The 26074-nt window shown below is 37.5% G+C and overlaps 1 protein-coding gene across 1 annotated transcript; it reads left to right on the top strand.

Annotated features, from left to right (window-relative positions):
- Nucleotides 1–1418: 1418 nt before the first annotated feature.
- jade1 (jade family PHD finger 1) lies at nt 1419–25718 on the top strand. Its single transcript, XM_053510130.1, has 11 exons — nt 1419–1573; nt 3379–3480; nt 4749–4819; nt 4937–5094; nt 7300–7490; nt 10610–10821; nt 11509–11676; nt 13759–13875; nt 16085–16558; nt 22494–22611; nt 22980–25718. The coding sequence occupies exons 2-11, from the start codon at nt 3432–3434 to the stop codon at nt 23828–23830; spliced, it is 2409 nt and encodes an 802-aa protein (XP_053366105.1). The 5' UTR covers nt 1419–1573; nt 3379–3431; the 3' UTR covers nt 23831–25718.
- The last annotated feature ends 356 nt before the right edge of the window (nt 25719–26074 follow it).

Genomic DNA, 26074 nt, shown 5'->3' with positions numbered 1-26074 from the left:
AAAATTGAATTAAATTCAAGGTAATAAAGTAACAACAGTAAGAGTGAGTTGTTATTTTAAGACATGACAGTCAGCTGTTCTGGAACAGTTCTTACAAAAACAGTATTGTGTCAAATGCTTTTGCAAAACCCATCAATCTCCATAATGAAACTGTCTCCCATGAAGAAAAGCAAGACCAAAACTGACCTCTGATGTAGAGGAGAAGTTCATTTAGAGTCCCAATCTCAGAAACCACCAATTAACGAACAGAACCTCAGATTGGAGCCGTTATGAAGGATTTACAGAGCAGAAGTAGCAGATACACCTCAATATCAACTGTTTAAAAGAGATTATTGCATATTATGGATGCCTTTAGCATTGTTTTACAGTGTAGAAAGAAATTAAATCTGGAAAGACTTAATATATATTATGTATATATAATTATACAATCATTGCTTATTATTTTTAATTATTATTATATAATGTATTCATTTATTATACTGCTTATCCTATCTAGGGTCGCTGGAAGTCTGGTGCCCATCCCAGGAATATTTAGGCACAAGGCTGGGTACACATGCATACACCACACACTCACTTATTATCTATACCGCTGTATCCTGTGGCACACTCACACACATACAAACATTCAAACACTATGGTCAATTAGCTTAATCTGCACGTCTTTAGACTGTGGGAGGAAACCAGAGTACCCAGAGTGAACCCATCAAGCACGGAGAGAACATGCACACTGCATGGATACAGATCGAGCCGGGAAACGAACCCAGACCCTGGAATGCGAGGCGACAGTGATGCAAATATAAAAAAAATTGAAACAGGGGTATTAAAAAAATAATTTAAATATGTGTAAATTATATCCTATTTTATCCCAGTGTATAAATAGCACATTGGAGAAAAAAAAATTAAAGTTGAATAAATGAAAACAAGAAATAAACATTACAAATTATATATATATATATATATATATATATATATATATAAATGTCAGCCAGAAGATTTTGTATAAACATTATATCTATCTATCTATCTATCTATCTATCTATATATATATATATATATATATATATATATATATTCAGTATTCAAATGTTTATACAAAATCTTCCATATATATTCTATCCCCCCACCCCCTATTTTTAAGTACATTTTTGTTTTTATTTTTTTTAACAGTAAGAGTGCGAACGCTGAAACAGGCCTAAAATGACATAAAAGAAAATAAAAACCCGGAAGAAATCAGTGAGTTGCCCCTCTCGGTCAAAAGTATTTATCTATGCTCTCGGTCCTCGACTTGGAGCGGAGCAGCGCCCTCTGGTGGCGGCGGTGAGTAAAAGCACCGCGTTCGTAACTTATCGTATTTACGTATTTGTGTGTGCGTGTGTGAGTGAGTGAGTGAGAGAGAGAGAGAGAGTGAGAGAGCGGGGCGGGGAGGCGAGGCAAGGCAAGGATCTGCTGCTAGCACCGTGCCGCCTGAACTCAAACTGTAAGCAGCAGCGCAGCACCATCACCGCTGAGCTACACGGAAACGCCAACGCAGGAGGAGCGGCGACGTCCCCCACACTGTCTCTCTGTGCAGGAGGTAACAACATAACAAAATATGTTACATATATTTATTTTTAGGACGCACCATGCAGCATGCACATTCGCTTGTTTTTTTTTTTCCTCTCTCTCTCTCTGAGCTTTTTTTCCGAGTCCGGTGGTGGAAGCGTAGTACGTCATTAAAATGGCGCCAAAAGATTAAGTTCACGGAGCAGTAAAACGGCGTCGTGTAAGGATATAAATGCACGAGCACGATCTGACCTCCACTCTGCTGTTAGAGGGATTTTTGCTCCATGACCGAGGTGATGATTAGTGCAGTTATAGTGCAGCTAAGAGCGGGGGGAGAGCGAGCGAGCGAGCGAGAGAGGGGTGCACGCGCATGCAGGCGCGCGCGCGCGCGCACGCAGGCAGGCAGGCAGACGCGGGGCTGCTCGGTGTGTTTGTGCCAACTCAGATGCGATAGAGCGCTCGCGCCTCACGCTCACATCACCATAACAACGCATTTAGTGTTGGAGTTTTAACTTTTCCCCCCTCACAACAGCACTGTAAAAACATGACAGTGTGTTTTATTAATCGGAGTTGGCGTTAGTTACACTCCTGTGAGTGAGTGTGTGTGTGTGTGTGGAGTATCGTTAGGCGAATACGCATATTTTTTTTCTCCATGTTCTTGTCCAAGTTACCTGATGTATCCCTGGTTTTATTCACAGTTTTCCAAAAATGACGCAAATCTTTTTTTTATTTATATATTTTAATCAGGAATCAACATAGTTCCTGATTTGTGCTCCGGCATCCCACCGGGCATCTATGCCTTCCCTCAGGGGGCGTGGCCTGTGTTACGAATCTCTCACCGTGTCTGTTTTTAGCACTGCTCCTGTACGTTTAACGTTTAATTTTTCAAAACTTCTTTACCCTTAATGATGATTCACTTTAAAGTATTGTACTATTTTATTTGTGTTAGTTAATGCACCATTTGAATCATTTTTTATATACATAGGTAAAGCACTTTCACAGCGAGGGCTAGGTTGTAAACATAAAAAAGAAACATCAGCGCGAGACCGCTACGTTATCCTAGCGATGATGGTTCTAGATTATTACGTCATGTGGTCGCATTAGCCAATGGCCGCGCCGCGGGATTGTCACGTGACCCGGTCAAAGCTTTCCCGCTGTTTGTGTTTGGGCAAAATATAACGGAATGCGTTTATCTGTAAACAAATGTATACATTTCAAATTAAGTTGTTGTTCGAACAGGTACACGTAAGTCTATAATAATATTATTAATAATAATGTTATTGTTCTTAGTTATTGTTTTTGTTTACTTATTGTTGTGTTTATTCTATTTTATTTACATAAAAAGAAACAAGTGATTTTGCCACAACTTTTTTGTGATCACAAACTAAATACATGGCTTTATCAGTGTTAGGTTTATTTGCAAAAAAATAAATACTGTAAATATATAATATTCCCTGAGCTATGAGACAGAATTGAGTTAAAAGTATTTACTTTATAGATATTTATTAAATTATTTTGTGTATTCAAAATGTATTTAATATAGTAAAATAATATTAATATAATAATATTAATTATTTTTTTATTTAATGTTGATTAAAACAAAAACTAAATTCTGCATTCATGTTTGTCTCGCGTATAAAAATATTTCAAGAGGAAACACTTTAATTGCATACAGTACGTAATGTTATATTGTTGTATCCTTGATTACTCTGGATGGGCTGTAAACAAGATTATAAACTTTTGTTTATATATTGTTTAAAACTTATATGACTGTCCATGACCTAAAACTGTGTTTCGGTGGACTTGGCATTCATTGAGTTTTTGTTATTATTGCAGCGAAATTAGTTTGGTGAGTCGTTTGGAGACGACCACGGTGGCGGCTGCTGAACATGAAGCGAAGCCGTGTTCCCAGCACCAGCGAGGAGTCCGATAATGGAAGTAAGCACTTTCTGTTTTCATCTTCAATTTTCTTTTTCTGTTTGAAACGCCCCCGCTATCTCTCTCACTCGCTGCCCTTCTTTTCATTTCTTTATTTGTGTCCCTGTCCTGTCTAAAAGGGGAGAAAGGTTTTTAACTTCTTATACTGACAGTATGTTTATATCTCTGTCATTGTAAAAGTAGAAGAAAGGTTAGAGGCTTTACAATCCCACATGTTCACAAAGGGCTCTGAGCAGACGTGTGAAGGAAGTGATCACAAAGTGGTGCAGTTAAAACAGGCGCTCTACAAACATTTACACTGTATGTTTTGTATATGCCTAGAGGTTTGGTAAATCTGGACATATAGACAGCGATTACGATCACTCTGAGGTGTGTTAGAGTAACGTTTCCTATTCTCCTATTGTAGGAACTTCACCCTTATAAAGTTATGTAAATTCCCTGATCTAATCCACTCGATTCAAATTCTTCCCTTGAATCAACAGTGCTTTACCATGCATGCCCCAGTACAACTCCAGTGTAGTAGTGTTTATCTTGTTTCAGCTTAAGAAATATATATAATAATTAGTTTAGTTTACCCTCTGGTCAGTGATGAAGTTTGTGTTACATACACTTTAACTGTTTAAGTTTGTAAGAATGGAAAACCCCCCCAGAAATTTCAGTTTGGTCAGTAAAGAGAAAGTTAAGGCAAGGCAAGACCAAAACCGAATAAAAAGCCGAACCTACAAAAGCTGTTAACGAAACACGACGAGATTACTGGATAAGAACTCGAGAAGAAAAGAGACTCCGGCAGAAAGATGACTAACACGGGCAACTGAACAGCAGGTGGTTTACTATAAATGCTTTCAGACCCTGTGTGAAACTTTCTCCCCCATCAAGACGTCAGACTTGTCCAGTAGGAAATGTTTTGCAAAAGTGCCTGAGGTCAACGCCGTCTGATTTGCATTCAGCGCTTTGTGTGTTTGTTTTTAGATCCTTGCATTTTGAATTAGGCAAAGTGTTAGGAACAATTTTAGCGTTTTTGTTTTCAGGCATGTTTTTTAACATGGGTTGTTTTTAACGGGTTTAAAATGACACTTTGCTTCGCCTGTTAGTATTGAAAGGTTCCAAAAGGTCACTAACTGAGAAATTCTAATCGCTGCATGTGAGGATCGACTTTCTGTCGAGGTTGTAACTGTTATTGTTTTTTTTTATTTGTATTTTTTTTTATAACATTATGAGTCTGTGCGCTAGACTCTAGACATCATGTTCTTGTGTTGATTTCCTCCTAGGTAATTGCACATCATGGTCTCAGATGTCAAACTCCCATCACAGGAGACGAGATGGGAAAAGACCGTCTGAGGTAATTTTCCGTCTGATGTATTCCTGAATGTTTCTAACCAATCGTGTTCCAAAATCACGGTTAAGTGCGCTTTTATGTTAATGCATTGTATTTTTGGACTTTCTTTCTCACTGTCAGGTGTTCAGAACTGATTTCATCACAGCGATGAAGCTTCACGACTCGTATCAGCTCAATCCCGAGGATTATTATGTGCTCTCGGACCCCTGGAGGCAGGAATGGGAAAAGGGCGTGCAGGTCCCTGTGAGCCCAGAGTCCATCCCCAAACCTGCAGTACGGTACGGCGTTACTTCATTCGATCAGTTGCATTATTAATGACTCGTGATGTCCAGCTGTTCTTAACCAGATGTTGTTAACAGTAATATCAATATATCTAGTGGATTCAACGCTTTAAAGTTAGAAGTTTAAAGTTAGGCAGTTCAGCACCAGTCTTAACCATAGCTGTACATAGTGATTATAAAAAGGTTTAAAGACAAAATATATTGGGTCTGTGGCTGTGGTTAAGGACCGCTTCTGTAGCAGATTATCTGCAGCGATTTATCTAATCACGTGTGCAAGCTAGCAGTCCAGAGATGAGTGGCACGGGCTTGAGAAATGAAGGAGGAAAAGTTTTTAGCTGAGTTTTCATTTAATTTCTTCTCGAGTCTGATTAGCAAACTGGCAAGTGTTAAGCAAGTTGATGATAAAAACAGAACGTTTAAGGACAAATGGATGGACAAGTGAGTTTGTTTTGCCTTCATCTAACTCGCCACTTTCATCTCGCAGTGCCAGTGCTGAAATACTAACATGGAGCACCGCTATGAAACAAAATTCTTTAAAGATACTCCAATATTTAGCAGTGTGTTTTACCCGAATCTTTTTTTTTTTTTACCCCTTTCAAAAAGTTTTAAAATCTTTTGAAACAATATAATATAAATAAATAAAAAAATAAAAATATATATTTTATTTTTGAATTTTTATGGTGCGTCTTAATTTATTTTAGATGATTTTGTTTTATTTGTATTTAAGATAAGATTTAAGATTTCGTTTTGTTTGTATTTTAGATCATTTTGTTTTATTTTCATTTTAGATTATTTTATTTTGTTTTAGATTATTTTTTTAATTTTTTGTTTTAGTTTGTTGTTTTATTTTTATTTAAGGTGGTTTTATTTTATTTGAGTTGGTTGTTGTATTTTATTTAAGGTGTTTGTTGTATTTTATTTGAGGTGGTTGTTTTATTTTAATTGAGGTAGTTGTTGTATTTTTGTTTTAGATTATTGTTCTATTTTTTATTTGAGGTAATTGTTATATTTTTGTTTTAGATTATTGTTTTTTTTTTGTTTTATTTTTGTTTTAGATATTTTTATTTGTATTTATTTTTATATAATATATTTATTTTATTTTTAAGTTGATTGTTTTAGATTATTGTTTTATTTTTATTTGTGGTGATTGTTTTATTTTTGTTGTAGATTATTGTTTTATTTTGTTTGAGGTGATTAAGTTTTATTTCAATTTGTTTTGATTTGATTTCTTTCTTTTTTTTTTTCTTTTTTTTTACAAGTCTGTTTTTACCCCAGCAGTGGATGGGTTTATTTAAACTCTGCTTAGTATCACTAATTTCACATTAAGCGTACCCGGAAGTTAAGCCGTGCATTTTATTCACGTGGTATTTGCAGATATACATCCTGAATTGTTTGCATAAAACCTTCAGACTGAGGCTGCGCAGAAATCCCTTCCGCACTCGTTTAGTGTGTGTAAATATTACGCAGCGATATGACATAATTTTCTACAAATTACGCTGGTTCGCCTGCTTCTCCTTTACACAAAGAGAAAAACAACAAAAACTCGCTTGATGAGTATACCCTTGACTTGGACAGAACCTGACAGAAGTATAAACTGATACAAGTAGTTCAAAAAGTTACTGAAGGATATTAACAAATATTCTGCTTAGTCTCTTAGCTATGCTATGTTATTAGTTACAGCCACGTAATAAACATGAAATGAGTAATTTTGTCCGGTTAAGTCATTTTGCAGAAGGGTAATTTAGGCTTTGTGTAGGTGTACAAGTGTGTGGTCACTAATAGTATGACATTACAGGAGTGTTGAAAGCCTGGGGGCAGAAATTATCTGGACAGTTACCTGGCTCCTACATTTTTTATTTTTTTATACACACCCTGGGTCATGGCTCATGTCAAACTCTGATCTAGACTTTTATTATTTAAGGTACTGATTAGGTAAACGGCTTAAAGTCAGATTGTAGACGCTATTAATTACGTAAGAGGACAAAAGCTTTTAAATAACCGTTTATAATATGAGAGTAAAATAAACTCTTGTTGAGGTACAATTAATTAAAACAAAACTTTTTCATAAACTTTTCGGATGGTGTGAGGAGTTGTAAAAGGGTTAAATATGTCTCGGTAATATATATACATAGTACTAATATCTAAAAAAAAAAAAATCACTTCTTATTTTTATTTATCTATTTTAAAATTTCTTGCTTGCAGCGTTGTGGCGGAGAAATCATCCGGTTTGCTCTTCACGCGACCGAAGAAACTGATCCGCTCCTGGGGTCCCGAGGCGTCCGTGCTGGGTTACGTGGGTATCGGGACGCTCGCCGAGGGGACGTGTCGGTATGACCTGAACGAGGAGGACGTCGCCTGGTTGGAGGTGGCGAACAGAGAGTTCAGTCAAATGGGTGAGTGTGTGTTTAAAACTGTATTTCTTCTGAATTAATGTATTTATCCAACAAAAGACAAGGTGTTCTCCTAGAGATTGTGTTATCTACCGAATAAGCAGCTGTGGAAATTGAATGTTAATATTTAACACGGTCCATTTAATTCACTTACTTTACCTGTTTCGTATTTTAAGTTAACGAATCTTGCGTTCTGTTCTGCGTTGAGGCGGATTTAGCTGGTTCTGTTTTTAATACAGTTATTTAATGGGTGTACAAAGATTATAAATTTTTTTTTTTTTTTTTTTTTTTTTACACGAGACACCGTCAAAGGCAAATCGCAATGCAAACACAGGCGAGTCTTCACATGAGTGAACTCCTTTTAAGGAAAAGTGGAAGATCTGAGGAAGTTTTTTTTTTTTTTTTTTTTTTTTTTAATAAAGTTTGTCCTTAAAATGTACATGGAAGTCTTAAAATATAGACCAAATCTGTGATGTAAGGAGTAACATACTCTTATATAGAGATAAGATAGAGAGGACAGGAATTGATTCGGTGATCTACCTTAATTCTTTTGTGTGGCAAATGAATATACCTCCACACTGCCTTTTTTTTAAATGTTTTTTTTTAAGTGCATGTGCCTGTGAAATTTAATCACACAATCAATCATAACTGAGTTGTAAAAAATGGACAGCGCCATCTGTCAAATTTTGGAATGAACTAAAATTTTACGTTACCATAAAGTGTGGGTAATCGCGTTTATAAATGTGGGATCGCGTTTATCAAGTCGATTGCATACTCAATTGCGATACATATTGCAAATATTAAAAAAACGTTACGTTTTTTACGTGATGTGAGCAAACAGACAAAAACATTTTTACATTTAAAATTATATATAATTTTTTTTTCGGAAATATGTTCAATATACTAGCTTTTCAAGCCAACTTTACAGTTTTATTATATGTATATAAGATTTGTAACCATTCACACCTTGGCAGGTAGCACGGCATCCCATGTGGTAGGAACAAATTATTATATAACAAAATTATATAAGAAATGTAACAACATTTTCATAAACAATAAAAATAATAACATATTCAGGGTATTTATGAAATGGTGATGCCTAAAGAATTGCAATATAAATTGAATCGCACCCAGGTACAGTGAAACCTCGGATTACGAGCTTAATTCGTTCCGGAAGTGGGCTCGTATTCCAAAACACTCGTAAACCAAATTTAATTTTCCCATAGGAAATAATGGAAACTTAAATTATTCGTTCTACAGCCCAAAAAAATAAATACATAAATATAATTAATACAAAATATAAAGTAAAAATAAAACAAATTAACCTGTACTTTACCTTAAAAAAATGTAAAATTAAACCCCGACAGATAAGGGTTTTCGTTTGTGCATGCAGAGTGTATGTGTGTAAAATGTGCGTGCGCACACACACACACACACATTAACGGATAGACCGTTTTTAAAACCATTTAAAAATTAGCAAGGAACATTCCCAGTCACACTCACGTGAGCGCATACTAACAGGATCACTGCTGTAAGTTAAACAACAACAACAAAAAACAAATTAAACAGCTCCTCACCTTTGAAAACAATCGCGACAGAGAGAAGTTTGTGTGTTTATTTGGCAACCTGAGAGGAGGGGGGCTGAAGGGGGGCTCGCTCGCGTTTACGGCCCCCCTTCTCTCAGGTTGCCAAACAAACACACAAACTCGCTGCCTTACACAGACACAAACACGCGCACGCAAAAACCCTGCATCCACTAAGACCCAGCAGGGGAGACGATAGGTCTCGGCTTTACAGCTCCCCTTCTCTCAGGTTGCCAAATAAACACACAAACTCTTCTCTGTCGCGGCTGTTTTCAAAGGTGAGGAGCTGTTTAATTTTTGTTGTTGTTCTTGTTGTTGTTGTTTTACTTACAGCAGTGATCCCGTTAGTATGCACTCACGCGAGTGTGACTAGCGATGTTCCTTGCTAATTTTTAAACGGTTTTAAAAACGGTCTCTCCGTTAATGTGTGTGTGTGTGTGTGTGTGTGTGTGTGCGCGCGCACACGCACATCTCTCACACACACACACACACACACACAGCGCGTGTGTGTATTCACCCAGCAGGAGAGACGATTACCTACAATTCTGCTGCAAGAGAGAGAAAAACCGTTGGCTCACTTGTGATGACGTAACGCTCGTTGTTAGAACAAGAAGCGCATGCGTGAAACATGATACTCGGTGCTCGTTAACTAAGACAATGCTCGTTTTTCAAGTAAAAATTTATAAAAAATTGTTGCTCGTCTTGCAAAACACTCGTAAACCATGTTACTCGTAATCCGAGGTTCCACTGTATCGAGATAATATCGTATAAGGTAGTAGAGGTGACATCTTGGGTCATTCTTGTAACACTTCTAATAACAGCATGTCCTGAAGTTTTTTTTTACCACAACAATCATTCATAAATTCAGCAAGCACTAATATTTATTCATAAGAAAGTCATCCTACATTTATCCATTTATAGCTACACCCGGGTAACAAGTTACATCCTGTTATTGCTATAAACTATAAACAGTTCCCTCACAAGTCTCTCTCTCTCTCTCTCTCTCTCTCTTTGGAAGTTATAAAACAAACACTTTTTTTTCACGAAAAACAGTCTTGTCACGCTGCTGAAAAATGACAAAGCACAAACACCTTTGTCATAAAGGCTTCCTAACCCTCATAAAACACAGAGACTGACACTGGAGACTCCTTAAAACGTTAAACAGACCTCTCCCCCTTACAGAAAGTTTAGTAACACTTTCCGACCAATCAGATGACCCTATTAAACCATTTTGTCTCTTTTGATCGATTTAAAATATTACAGACTGCACCTTTAACCTTTCATTGAGTTCCCCTCGGATCACATGGACACGCATGACCTTTATCCGACAGTCTTTAAATACGGAATGCAATCGCGCGGATTATCTTCTTTTTCTTTCTTTCTTTTTTTTTTCTTGGTTTGTTTGTTTGTTTGTTCGTTTTTTCCACATCAACCAAAATGATGGAAAATTAGGCTCGCGTATTATGTTAAAGTGAAAGTATGCGCGTTAAACCATAGGTGTGTGTTTAAAAGCCGGGCGTGTCCGTGTCCCGTCCTCAGGTATGCAGCTGCTGGACGAGAACTCCATGGAAAGACTCATGGAGGAGTTTGAGCGCCGTTGCTATGACAACATGGCTCACGCAATGGAAACGGAGGAAGGGCTCGGGATCGAGTACGACGAGGACGTGGTGTGTGACGTATGCCAGTCACCTGACGGAGAGGATGGCAACGAGATGGTGTTTTGTGACAAATGCAACATATGTGTGCATCAGGTGTGTGTGTGTGTGTGTACATGAGGGTGTCTGGAAGACATAGAAGGAGACTTGCAAAAGAAACTTTGAAAGACCTCTAATGAGGGAAAGTGTTTGCGGAGTTACTTTCTGGTTAAACGACAGATGTCTTGTCAATAATTAATACAGAACAGATGTGATGTGCATACTTTCAATTTATTTATTCATTCATTCATTTATTTATTTATTTTTAAAGCAAATTGGATTCTAGTGATTTTTCTCTTTTTTTTTCCTACGTTTTTTCGAGAGAACCAGTTTTTCTAGATTGTAATAGGATTCCCAAACAGCTAAAAATGCGTCATTCTTTGTTTTAATTCCATATTATAGTGACAAAAGAAGTTTATTATGAGTTTATTAATTAAGCTTAAATTTCCTCGACTGGGGATCTTTGGAACTGAATGCCTTAGAGACACAATGTTCCGTGTGTATTGTGTGTGTGTGTTCGTGAGCGGGTATGCCAACCATATGCTAGTCGGTGTGTGTGTGTGTGCATGGAATGAAGTGTGTGTGTTTGTGTGTGTTTGCTTGCTCAGGCTTAAGGAACATTTGGTGACTCATTGTGTTTGTGTCTGTACTGTATGTATGTGTGTGTGTGTGTGTTTAAGCTTGTGTGTATGAATAGAGTCACGTTTTTTTTTTTTTTTTTTCTCTCTCTCTTTCTCTCTGCAGGCGTGTTATGGCATCCTGAAGGTTCCAGAAGGCAGCTGGCTGTGTCGGACATGCGCGCTGGGCATCTCACCTAAATGCCAGCTCTGCCCGAAGAAAGGTGGTGCCATGAAACCCACCCGCAGTGGTAGCAAGTGGGTCCATGTTAGCTGTGCCCTGTGGATACCGGAGGTATATACACACACACACACACACACGAGGTGCTCTATAATATAGTATAGGGTAATGAATTCTGATGCACCACAATAAGAACATTTTTAATATGTAGGATTATTTCACGAGAAGAAAATTGGATTTCTTACTGAAAAAAATATCTAGACAACAACGAGTCCACTTTACAGTTAAATATTTTTCTGTGATATTTTTCTGTTTTTGAAAATCATTTCATACTTCATGTTTGGGTCTTATTCTTCAATGCCACAAGTCTGGATCCATCCTTTACATGTCTGTCATCCTGATTTTCATTTTTCTTCCCACATTCTGATTTAAATACATATTAAAATACTCCAGGTTAAATGCATTTTCATACAGACTGTCAGGGTGAACGTGTAAATACCGAAGATTTGCCTCAAGTACAAGGTGTGCTACTTTTCAAAAGTTCTTGCACCCCCCACTAATTTAATTTTTTTTAATTTTTTTATATCGCTCTCAAAGAAACGGATGTAATGTAGTTTTTTTTTTTTTTTTTTTTTTTTTTTTTTGTGTTGAGCCACACAGTGATACCTCGGGGCAGATCCAATTAAAATTGCGATTCTTATAAATTTTACGGTTTTTAAAAAATAAATATCCATATTCAATGTTATATTTTACCCCAATTTTTTTAAATACAATTTTAAACCTTTAAAAAATGTTCACGAACTAATTAAATGTAGCCCATTGCTCATAACATTAGTTTTGTCCCTTAAATAACAAGCACATTTTTTAATTATGCAAACAGCGAAAAAGCATTGTTACTGAGCAGCGTGTATCTCTGTCGTCCACCATAATTATTATTTCTAAACAAACTTACAACTTAGCAACGTTTTACCGCCAAAACTCAACTTGACAGTGAGCACGTGAGATGAGCAGATGTGGGTACATGGGGCTTCTAACGAACTAATTTTGAGTAATTAGCATATGTGGTGGTTTGAGTCTGATGTGTGTGTAATGAGTGGGTTTGAGATGAACTCGCTTACAGAGATTGGACGCTTTTAACATGCACGATATTTGATAACGCTATAAAAATGCGCTTCTGTTGCGCCACTCGGAAGCTTCTACACTCAGTTCGGAATTGTTTATATTTGAGGCCGATCACCGATTCTGGTCACTGGCCGATCAACCGGCTCATCTCTATTATAAATATGAATTAAAAAGATTATTGATTTTGGATGGCGATACGTGAATCACCACTCGAGAGAATTGTGATTCATAACTAAATCTTTTTTTTCTTTCCTTTCATCTCTAGTGACCTATGAATCATTCAACCATTAAAAAAAAAAACATCGAACTTAAGGGATAAACCCATGAGAGACAGATGATCAGGCCGGTGATTAGTATACTGCTGATGCTGAGTGGTTGGAACAGACGAGAGGGGGAATGAGGTTGCTGCTGAGGTTGTTACATAACCAATTGGTTTCCGTTTCTTTAATTTAATCCACATAACTTAATTTAGTATTAAGAGGCTGAATACTTTGGTACAGTACTGTATCCTACCGAAGGGGTAAAAAAATAATAGAATACTTGCGTTTTCAACACTCTATACCTTAACCACATAAGATCCCACTGTCCTCATATGAGGACATCACATTTTCTGTGTGCATACCCTTGTCAGATTTTTATTGTCCCTTTTGAAGACATTGATCAAGTTTTCAGGTGCTATTAAACTAAAATAGCTGAAAAAGTTACAAGGTACACAAGTCAGGGGCCCAGGAGGGTGATACAAAAACAAACAAACAAAAAAAAAGGAATACAAAACACTATAAAAGACTTTTCTGTAGTGGGTGTTGATGTTTTTCTTTTGTGAAATAACATCATTTTTATAATCCATCGTTCGCAGCATTAAATTATGAGGTAAAAGTCCCTGTAACATAGCTGTTACCATAGAAACAATACCCTATTGAATAAGTGCATTAATAGAAATCTTTGTTTATTTCCTGGAATATGTGCATATGACTTAATGCAATATAATGTAAATAAATAAGTAATAAAAAAAAAAACACCAAACACATCAGTTAGTAATACATACTGATTAAACACATTTTTTCACTCCTTTAGGTGAGCATAGGTAACCCAGAGAAGATGGAGCCCATTACAAGCGTGTCTCAGATCCCTAATAACCGCTGGGCTCTAATCTGCTGCCTGTGTAAAGAGAAGACTGGAGCTTGTATACAGGTAAAACATACGCACAAAGGATGTGGATGTTTTCTTTTTGTTTGTTTATTTGTTTGTTTGTTTTTAAACTGAATAGTACATAATCAGGGTGGACTGATCATACATTCGTTAGCACATCCACTAGGGGTGTTGAAAAAGTGCTGGCTAATGTAATTTAATTCTAACATTATAATTAATTAGTAACTAATAGGATTTAATTATTTAATTAGTAAGTAATAAGAACCTTCGAAGCAGATTTATGGGAATTTTTGAGTTTCATAAACTCTTGTAGAGAAGATAGTGTTGTGTTCACCACTTTCTCATTCTCTGTTTACACAGATTTTGTACGGTCGTGACAAATGATGGAATTTTTGTAATCTAGAAAATTTATGGGAAATTAAAAACCCACCTAACATTAGGGTAACTAACGGGCTCTAAACCCAAGTAGTTTATTTGTAGTCTGTTCTGATATGACGGATATGTTGTGTATTTGTCGAGTGTTAATGTGTGCTCTGTGCACTCTCTCTGGTCTGATTAGTAGGTTGCCTGTTTCACCATTATTAAGCCAGATAGAAAGCATTTTTAATAGTGTTTCTAAACAAGAGAAAAAACCAACATAAATATCTGTAAATTATAAGTCCAGAGTAGGGTGAAAACTTTGAATCTGGTTGTAAAAAAGAAGTCTGTGATCATGAAAAAAAAAACGTTGAAATTTGTTAATCAAAAAAAGTAAGTAGCTATGAGCGGTGATGTCCCCTGAGATAGCATATAAAACTTGATCTTCAGTTCCTTATCACAGATTTCCAATTCAACATTTAGTGTTTTTCTCAGTTAAGACACGCTTCTAATTTGTCAAACAAATTGAACATTATTATTATTATTATTAATAAAATCTGTTCTTGCTGGTGACCAGAACATATCCTACATTGGTGTGTGTGTGTGTGTGTGTGTGTGTGTGTGTGTGTGTGTGTGTGAGATCCAGCACAATGCAGACTTTGATCGTATTATGTAGCACAACAATGAAAACTATGATCCAGCTGGAGTGTGTTATGTTTAAACATGTTTTTAGATGTTAACAAGCTTAAGTTAATGGTGTCTTTTCTTATAACTTTGGTTGCTGGAAGGGAGAGAAAAACACTAGTAATCCATAAATCAGCAGCCTACAGAACCTGCTTGTCCAGTGTGTAGCTCCAACTAGAAAACCGATAGCCTGAAGTTGTAATCCGCTCGTCCCAGGTGCCCGAGTTAGTGATTTGTCCACCTGTTAATAATAACGCAGGACGTTTATTACTCCAGTTTAACATATTCACTGTTTGATACAAAACCGTGGTAGGATTTTGTCCTTATTGTTTATTTTCCTAAGTTTTACCCAATTTTTTCCCAGTCTTTTTCTTCTTGTTTTTTTTTTTAACAGGAATTATTCTAATACTCAAAAGCACACTGCATTCGCAATAGAAAAAAATCACAGAAATTAAACTAAAATTAAAACTAAACTATTATCACATAATTATTGCTAAATATCTCATAATTGACATCCTGTGAGATAGTAACCCATAATTATGACTTACTGTCTCATGACTGACTTCTCGTAATTGATGTTAATATCTCATAATTGTGACTTACTAACCCATAATTATGACTTACTATCTTATAATTATAACTTAATATCCCATAATTATGACCTACTTATATGTAATTTAGTATTACTAATGTGTCATTTTTATTACTTATTTCATAATTGTGACTTATAACTCATAATTATGACTTATTTCATCTGTTACTTACTAACCCATAAGTATGACCAACTATCTCATGATTGTGACTTATCTCCTATTTGAGACTTATCGCATAATCATGACTTACTAACCAAAAAGCCTGACCAACTATCTCACAATTGTGACATATCTCATAATTATGGTTTAATATCTCATAATTGTGACTTACTATCTCATAATTGTGACTTACTATCTCATAATTGTGACTTACTATCTCATAATTGTGACTTACTATCTCATAATTTTGACTTATCATTTCATAATTGTGACTTACTATCTTATAATTGAGTTGGTATGTCATATTTTCTTTTGTGAATGCAGTGCACTTCTGTAAAATGCAGTATTTCATAATGACAAATGTATTTGTGTATGTTTTTGTTTTTTGTTTTCGTCCTTCCTTTCTCTCATCATGCCCACATTCCCTCTCATCGGTTCTCCTTCCTCTTCGCCTCCAGTGCTCAGCCAAGAGCTGCCGCGTGGCCTTCCACGTCACCTGCGGCCTGCAACACAGCCTAAAAATGAACACCATCCTGACGGACGAGGACGAGGTCAAGTTCAAATCCTACTGCCCCACGCACTCGGGTATGGACTGGCACGAACAGAGCGGCTTCATAGACGACAAAGGGAACGAAGGGAGGGCGAAAGGAGCGGATGGGGCGCGGCTCAGCGAAAGAAAGCTCCGCGTGCAGCAGCTGGAGGATGAGTTTTACCAATTCGTGAACATCGAGGAGGTCTCCAAGCACCTGCATGTGCCGCTGGAGAACGTGGACTTCCTGTTTCAGTACTGGAAATTGAAACGCAAATCAAACTTTAACCAGCCGCTCATCACACCCAAGCGGGAGGAAGAGGAAAGCCTCGCTCGGCGAGAACAGGAAGTGCTGCTTCGCAGGCTCCGTCTCTTCACACACCTGCGTCAAGACCTGGAGAGGGTATGTGGTTTCGATTCTGTTTTCCTTCACGGCTATGCAGTCATTCGTATGCGATAGTCAGGAAGCAGAGGGATTTACTGATCCATTAGACACCGCATGGGGAAAAAATGTGGCCAGGATCCAGTGAGAAGTCAGGGTAATAAAAGCAATCCCTGCCTTACTCTATTTAAGGATTAGCAGCAGACTTTGTCCAGCAGAGATTTGAATTAAACAGCACATTGCAGCACTGTGTTTCCCACAGGTGTTTCCCACTATACTTGCAGAACGGGCCGGCATTACCTTCCAGCACAACAGTGCTTGACTACATACAACAAACAACAAATACAGATGTTCTTTAACACAATATTTTAATTTGTTTAATATTTCTATTCGTTTCACATTTCAAATATTCAACTTGCTAACCTTCTCTTATGTGAAAGAGTTAAACCAGGTAAAAAAAAAAAAAAGTTAAGGACTAGGCACTCTTTAGTGTACTCTTCTAGTGTTTGGGACACCAGTTAGCCTAATCTGCATGTATTTTGACTGTGGGAGGAAACCGGAGTACCGGGAGGAAACCCACCATGCACTGGGAGAAAGCATTTAAACTCCACAGACACACACACACACACACACACACACACACACACACACACACACACACACGCACACAGACTGGTGGGAATCAAACCCAGACCCGAAGAGGTGCAAGGCGACAGGCCTAACCACTACGCCAACAAACTGCCTTTTACATAATTAATAAATATATGTATCAAATTCAAATTTTATTTGTCACATACACAGTCATACACAGTACGAAATGTAGTGAAATGCTTATAGGACTGCCATTGACCCTAAAAGAGAATTAAGTTTACAAATAAGAAATAAATATGAATAAAAGAAATACGATAGAAAATTAAATAGAAAAATTAAATTAAACTAGGAAAAATATAACTAAAAATAAAAATAGAAATGTGCTAGGAAAAATAGAACTAAAAATAAAAATAGAAATATGATGTACATAAATAGAAATATACTGTACAATTTGAAATTTACTGTACTGGGTGTGCAAATATGCATAGAACAAAGTGTCTTTGTGCAGAGGTTATGTATGGAGTCAGGATTGTGCAATATTGAGTTACATGTCCTTTAATTAGGTTTTTTATAATTTTTTATTTTAACCAACAAATAAAATGAATGGGACACAGGCAAAGAAATGGCATAAATTAATAAAATGAGATGTTTTTAAGGTTGGATTCAGTTGTTATTATGACCAAATAATGATAATAATATTTGTTAGTTTATTTAACTAGGACATTGTACATTAATTCACATATCTGTAAATGTACCAGAATCAGCCAAATGGCTATTTTTCAATTAACCATAACAATTAACCATAACAATAAGAATTTACCATAACAATGCAAACACCATTATAATCCTCAAATCATAAAACAAACAAAATGTATACAGTACATTAATACAAACACAATTAAAAATATATATAAATTAAACACTGAATACACCAATAACATCACAGAGAAAGTTAGAAAGTAATTTGCATTTATGAGTTGTTGTTTTTTTTGGTTTTGCATGACGTATGAAAAAAACCCAAATGCACAGTTTGATGTATGACGTTGTCTCTTCCATCAATACACACCAGTAGGCTTTATGTACAAACGGCTGTTTTTCTTTTTTTTTTTTTTATTAATAATTGATCAATGCTCTGTTGCTCTACAGATTCGTGCCGTTTTTTTTTTTTTTTGGTTTTGGTGAACATACTTGGGCGGCCCACCAAAGTATACTTAATGTGTGGGGAAACACTGCAGTATATCATTAGTTTGGATGGTGCGTCGTTACACTTGACGAAGTGCAGGAACGTTTTGTCAAATGCGAGCCAACTAGGACTTTGACAGCGAAAATAAATGTTGTTACATTTCGCAAGGGTTTCTAGACCTGCTACATATGCCAGTTCAAAGATTAGGGAAAAACAAACATATTTATCCTGTATATAAGCGCTTCATCTTAGTCAGGGTCTTGATGGAGCTGGAGTCTATCCCAAAAAAACTTGGCACAAGGTAGGAATACACCCTGAACACCGGTCAAGTTCAAGTTCGTGATGCTTTATTGTTAAAACAGAGATGTTGCCAGCGCTTGTGTGAGTGAGCTAATGAAAATATAGCTGATGGGAAACCGTTATGTTTCTATTAATAATAAGCAAAATCAAGATTAAGGGGTGCAAGAATATTTTGAGAAGAAGAAACAGATTGCCATATTGGTTTGTTGATGGTGTGTACGAGTGAATGGTCACTCTGATGCAGGCAGATAAGGACACGAACACTCTGCCGTCAGTCCCTAGCGATTTTTGTTTAGTTGCAGGCGTTAGACAAACTCCAAGTTTAATTAACCTTTTTTTTTTCCTCCTCGAAACGGAGAAAAACCTTTTTCTAATAAATGAAGAGGCATTCTGAGAATCAGCAAGTGTGAAATATATTAAATCATCCACTGTTTCGAGCTGATAACTTCCTGCATATATGAAGTGTTGTCTAATGAAGGCATTTAAAACATCCACAATTTAATATCGTTGACTAGCTTCGTAGCCAGCCTCTCTCTATATCTCTTTCTCTCTCTTTGTCTGAAGTCATTTAAAACCTTTCTCTTGGGCTGCAAACTCCTCCCATCCCGGTCATTCCTGCTTTAAAAGTCGTAAGCGCTCCGTCCAGTTCAGTCCATTACCGTTACGCCTCACTTTACTAACCTGTAGCGTCTCGCTTAAAAGCTGTGGATGGAGCTTAATAGAAAATCAATGACGGTGTCGAGTCTCTAAGCCCTTGCTTTAGTTCCTAATCACGTTTTGATTAGGAGACACTAATTCAAAGGAAGTAAGTAAACAGCCCTGAATGCGGTTTTTGTGGATAACCTTCAGCCTGGTTTTAGACAGATAAAGTCATTTCCTCCAGGGCTGCACTCATGGGAACCAGAGATTTGTTTATTTTTTTTTTCCTGGTCGTGTGCGTCTCACAGTATCTAAACATAGCGTTATGCAAATGTAAAGAGAAAAAAAGTCCTGACTGTGTCGCTTAGATGTGCCCTCAGGAGGTGATCTCCGTGAATCTCTTAAACTTTTATAACAATGACAAGATTTGACATTCTACCCAGGAATAGTTTAATAAAAAAAAAAAAAAAAAAAGATTATATAGGCGTAGGTTCTTTTGGTTTCTTGTTACTGTAAACAATTTTGAAGCACAGATTTGTTACGGCTTATCAGATATGTGTAGTTCCCCAGTTTTGAATATGCAGGATTCCTGTTTTCTACATCACTATCTTTTACATCTTTGCTCATGATTCAACCCCTGCTACAAGAAGTAGTCTGGGTTGTATGCAGAATTATTATTATTATTATTATTATTATTATTATGAATTAATTTTTTTTTTGTACAAGTAGTCCTCGACTTACTAATGTGCTCCCGGAAGGAAAATCGTTTGTAAGTTTGATTTGTTCTTAAGTCTGACTAAGTGAGTCTCACGAATATACATTGTGTAAAGCATACCAGTCCACTTAACTATATCTCTGTCCCCTTTTCCCACACTGCCTTTATGTGGCCAAAAACCGTAACTGCGCGTGAGAAAATGAATCTCACGCGTGTCAAATGTAACAGTGTTATCTCTGTGCCTTTAAATCATGAGAGGAATCCTGGTCGCTATTTGTCTTAGAGCTGTTTTCCACAGTATTGGACTGTGAACGTTGAGAATTTTCCAAGGTTAGTTAGGGGAATTCACCTATCTGGCAATACTTTGGCTTTAGCCTGAATAAAAGAGGACAGCTACGGGATACTTCTGAAATGGTGTGTAGGATTTGCAGTAAAGTTGTCCGCGCAAAAAATGCGCAGATGACAAATTTACATGTCCATTTGCGTGTCCACCATCCCGCGGAATACAGCTCATTGCCAGTGTCATCACGCACAACTGAACCTCGCAGGAACCAACCAACAGTATCTAAGGTTTTCGCTAAAATTACTAAGTGCACGCGTGAAAGCGAAAGGTGTTTTTGATATTTAGATCTGTAAAAGTCAAGAATAAAAGTATGTATGCATCAGGTGTAACATTTTAGGAGGTTTTTGTATATTAGAGACTGGAATCACCAGGTACAATGTCATCAGTGCTGATTTGATTCACATTGCGATTCTATAAATATTACTATTTTTTATAAAGATCCCAATTCCATATAATAATTTATTTTCTCAGATTTCAGTGCAATTCTATTTAAACTTCACAAATGATTCTCTCCTACCACACAGGATGCTGTGCTGCCTGACAATGCGTGAATAGTTTAGCGCACACCACCTGTAGGATTATACAGGAACTACAACGCAATGAGAATAATGTTGAGTAAGAAAAGTTATCAGCTATGAAAAGGCATCAGAAAAATCTTGTAAGTCGACCCACACTCACTCACCTACCTACAGCAGAAGCGCTCAAAAAAGCTTGAATATGGTGCATATTTCACCTTCCAGTAAGTAAGAGTTCATTAATAATATCATTATTTCTAAAATGTTCTCGATAAATAAAATTAGATTAAAATACTTAAAGGTTCCTCTAAATAAAACTAGGCTAAAATGCCCAGAATTTTTTTTTTATTCGACTAAACTTGACTAAACAAAAATAGGATAAGATTGACTAAATATGATTAAAAACTGACAGGGACATTTATCCCGGGACTAAGACTAAAATTTTAAATGGCTGACAAAATTAACACCACAATAAATAGGTTTGAAATTATTGATACCTTCTTAGATTATGCTTATTTTTATTTTTATTACCTGTATAAATTGTAAATAAACAATACTATGCAATAAACAGAACACTTTTTATTTATTTATTTATTTATTTTTATCAACCCGGTTCTGATTTCAGTCATCACCCTGATCATCGTATGCTTATCCATAATTATGAATCTCTACAGTATATTTAGGAAAGGCTGTTAACTATTCAAAGAAGAGTTCAAGGATAAGCACCACTGACCTTTCATCTATATACGTATAATAAAACTGTCTGGACAGATATTTGTGGAAAAATAATTTGGGGGAAGTAAGATTTTTTGTTTGTTTGTTTGTTTTTTGGGGGGGAAATTTTTGTCTGTCTGTCTGTCTGTGCATGCATCACGTACAAAACTACAGAAAAATGTTTTAATGGGGTTTTGCGCAGGTGTTTTTGGTCAAGCTTTAGGTAAGATATAGGCAGTCAATAACACGGGAAGACAAAATGTGCTACTACTTAGAAATTTTATATCTATTAATTTAAATCTATAAAAAATTTAATTTTTAATTTTAGTAAAGTGCTCGCCCTATCATCCGGAGATCGTTAGTTCGATTCCCGGACGAAGCTCCAACCTCTCTCAGCGGGGAGGGATGGGAGGGACTCGCGGCTAACGCGAGCAGAAGGAGCGGATAGCGTCGTACGAGTGTGTTACGCCGCCCACAGCGGTGCAGTCGGCTGGCGTCATGTGGTTCGGAGGAAACACGTGATCGTCTTCGGCCCTCCCTTCCTCCCTCCCTGACTGGTAGTAGTAGTCTTGATGTAGGAGCCTCTTAGTAACGGGTAAGAATTAGATACGGGTAGTTCTTCTTAAAACTCAACAGATGGCGCTGTATTATTATAATTTTTTTAATACTAGTAGTATCCTGCAGAATAAACTTATCTGACAATAACTAAATGTCCTGGTGCTCTCGTAATCCTGAGATGTTTACATAGATGATGTAATTATATATCTTTGCGTTTGTGGAGAGTTTTTAATGCGACACTAATACTGACAGGTTAGTGACACCAAGACCAGGCATACAGTATAACGTGTGTGTGTATATAGTGCATTAGCTGGCAGGTACGTGATGCTGCTCAAGCTGAACAGTACAGGGCTGCCCTGAGGGGAAATATGTAAATGTGTGTTTGTGTATGTGTGTAGGTGCGGAACCTGACGTACATGGTGACCCGTCGGGAGAAGATCAAACGATCTGTGTGTCGAGTGCAGGAGCAGATATTTCATCACCACGTGCGGCTGCTGGAGCAGGGACGACTCTCTGGTGAGCCCCCTACTGCACCGGAGATCATATCACAGCTAGTGTTGTAGCTGTCCATCCCGTTTTTAAAATATAATAATAATAATAATTTTAAAGAAAAGACATGCTAGCGAGATTTCATCTAACCAAATTTGCAGAAGGCTGATGGGATTTTGGCGCAGGGTCGCCTGTCGCTCAGCTTAACTTTATTCAATTAATAATTCAGTCGAGAACAGATGGTTTAAAATCACTCTGCTGTAACCTGTAACCCAGAGACTGGTCTGTCATACTGTCTAAATTAAAAAAAAAAAATTATAAAATTTGCGAACTCTCACCTCTTTTTTTTTTTCTTTTCTTTTTTTTTTTTCTTCCTTCACATATGTGCATTTAAGGCGCATCTTCCACCAGGCAATTAGAGGAAGCCATGTTCTACTTCCGGGTCGTGCCCTCGGCATCCACGTTCCCCCAGCCCCTGAGAGGTCACATGGCTCAGAACAGCGCCACCGAGCTCTCGCAGAGGAAGAGCGGCCCGCGTCACGGCGCCTCCAGACGAGGCCAGAACGAAGCGGACGAGTCCTCCAAGATGGACGCCTCCCTACTGAGCAAACTGTCCGGCACAAATCCCGTCTGCGGCGGGAACGATTCATCAGCGAACGAGACCGAGCAGCCCGTAGGGGGGGAGCGCAGGAAAAGGAGGAGGAGCAGGCTTTGGGAGCAGCTACCGGAGAGGAACACCCCAGGGTCGAAGGTCATGGGCGGGACCGTGCAGAACAGTATAGTAACGGATCAGAACATGATAGCGATGCCCGAGAGCAAAGCGGCGGAAATGAAAACCTCCGTCGCGGTGCAGAACGTGTACAACGGTTCTCTCAGGAGGATGAATACGAGTCAGCATCAGGGAAAGACGATGTCGGAGAAGGTGTCCCACGTCAAGAACTGGGGCAGTTTCCGCATCCCGAAGCGGAGCGATAGCAAAGGAGCGGAAGGAGAGCAGGAAGTGGAGGGGAGGGACTTTACCCATTCTCATCCCATCCAATCTTTAGACGCGAGCCACACCCCCACCTCCCCTCCAATCAGAACTCGCCTAAGGACGGGCACGGAGATCCGCGACCTCGCGTCCGAGGCTGATCACAGCCAATCGGAGCAGAAGAAGAGATGCCACACCCAGCGGCTCCGGAGTCATGACCCGGTGGCACAGCGGTACGGCTCGGAGGTTTTGCGGCGCGGAGTGCTCGCGTCATGAAAACGACACCGTGAAAACTTTGTGAAGTTATGTGTCAAAAACTTTTTTTTTTTGTTTGTTTTTTGTGTAATCCAAATACAAAGCAGCACTTAGAGGAGCCGCATGTAAGATTTTTTTCTTCGCGTCCGGATTTTCACGCATCGGTTGCAGACTTCAAACGTAGTGTTATTTACATACAAACGGTGAAGTTTTTTTTTTTTTGTTGTTGTTCTTTAAACATCATTCCAGTTCTGAAATATAACAGAAATCAGACCGGCTTTTAACACAGACACATTTACACTTTAGATCGCTTGTTACTAGGTTAATCTATTGCGGATAGGAAGACCTTATTTCACAGTAGTAATCTTACATGTAGCTCCTTTTAAGCTTCTGTTACCGGACAGGTATTTATTTTTCTATTTCATATCCTTCTCGATGCTGCTTCTTTTTTCTTTTCTTTTTTTCCCTTTTGTACTTCAATTTAGCTGGCTTTTCTTTTATTTTCCTCTCGTCCGCCTGCTACAATGCGTAGTGCATATGACAAGGTCTCAGAGGCTGAATGCTAAGCTTTGTAATCAAAGACAATGAAATTAGTTTAGCTAATTAGCTCGTTTTCTGTTGGCTACCTGTCAGAAACGAAAAACCAACATGATTTCCAAATCATGTCTTTTTTTTTTTCTTTTTTTTTTCTTCCTTGATATAAATTGCTTACAGCAGTAGTGTTGAACACTGGTCTGAATCAAGTGATGAAACTCGCTGATGTGTACAATCGTGAATAGCACTTAGTTCAGTAGGTTCCAGTTTAAGCCCTAGGGACTTTCCGCACTGCACAGATTTGTGTTTTTCTCACTCCGACATGCCTGTTTAAGCTCTTTAGCTGGTCGAGTCATGTGCGTAAAAGTAGGAAAATATGATGTGCTGAGGCTCCTGGGATTGTGAGAACCACTGACTTGGTAACGTATATATGCATACACTTCGTAGTGGTATTATGTCAAATGATAAGGGGAAAAAAAGTAATTTGTCCTGCATTCCACTTGTTTTCAACATGCCCTTGTTGACTTCCTTCCTGACTCGGGGAAAAGACGCGCGTGTGTGTATGTATGTGTTTATGTATGTGTGTATGTATGTATGTATGTATGTATGTGTATATATACACATAGATATCTCTCTAAATATACTTATCTTAGCAAGCACAATGTACTTAAAGTGAGTCCCTTAGCAATTCTACTGTCTATTTGCTGTAAGCTATGCACATATTAGCCTTCTATCGGCATTCCGACCAGCTAACAGATTAAAAACCCAATTTGATCGAAACAAATCAAATTATATATATTTTGAGATATAAAGAATTTTATTGCACCTCTCTGTTTTTAAACTTCCTCACCCATCATGTAATTATAATTTTTTTTCAATATTAAATCAGATTGCGGTACCTTCTGTACCCTCCCATCACTCGATTATCCTATTCATCATGTGTTACATCATAAAGTATTAGAACAAACATATTTCATAAAGGGGAAAAAAAAGCCAAGGTGAAGTCGACCAGGGCGTGTGGGGAAAAACATTGGAATGTAGCGTCGGCCTTCCAGATTAGGCTCAAATGAATTATAAACCAATGTAAGATTTTTTTAAAAACCAAGAATATTCTCTGCATTTTTGTTGTTGTTTTTTGGTTCCCCAGGGTAGTTAGATTAATTCCAGGATCTACCCAGAAAACTGTATTTATGAATTTATTTATTTTGTTTAAATGTTTTTTTTTTCTTTTTGTTTTTCTTTCTTTTTTCTTTTCATATGTAAAGAAACTGTGGCGCTTTATTTTGTCGTCATGGCATCTTTCTCTCCTCAGGTAATTCTTTATTTTGTGCACTTCCGTTACCCCCATCCCCCACCCAACGCCCCCCCCCCCCCCCCCCCCCCAAAAAAAAACAAAAAACGAGCGAACCTGTTTCTTGATTACTGAAAAACCAACCGGCCAACTTTTTCCAAGGAAACTGGCACAAAAGTGTTTTCTTCGGGGGGGGAAAAGCCAAAATACTTTCATAACAGCCAAATATTTGTTCAATATTTGTGTACACTCCTAATAATAATAATAACAATAATAATTAGGGTTGGGACCACCTGGTGTGACGATATCACGATACCCAGATGCCGATTCGATATGTATTGCATATGTATTTCATAATCAACCTGATTCTATATTAATCTTTTTTCTCTCAACCCCCCCCCAGATTTTGTTATAATTCTTATCAAATATTTCGCTCCTAT

This window comes from Clarias gariepinus, chromosome 13, assembly GCF_024256425.1.
Source record: "Clarias gariepinus isolate MV-2021 ecotype Netherlands chromosome 13, CGAR_prim_01v2, whole genome shotgun sequence".
NCBI lineage: Eukaryota > Metazoa > Chordata > Actinopteri > Siluriformes > Clariidae > Clarias > Clarias gariepinus.
The sequence above is the reverse complement of the archived record's forward strand: the minus strand, read 5'-3'. Positions and strand labels throughout refer to the sequence as shown.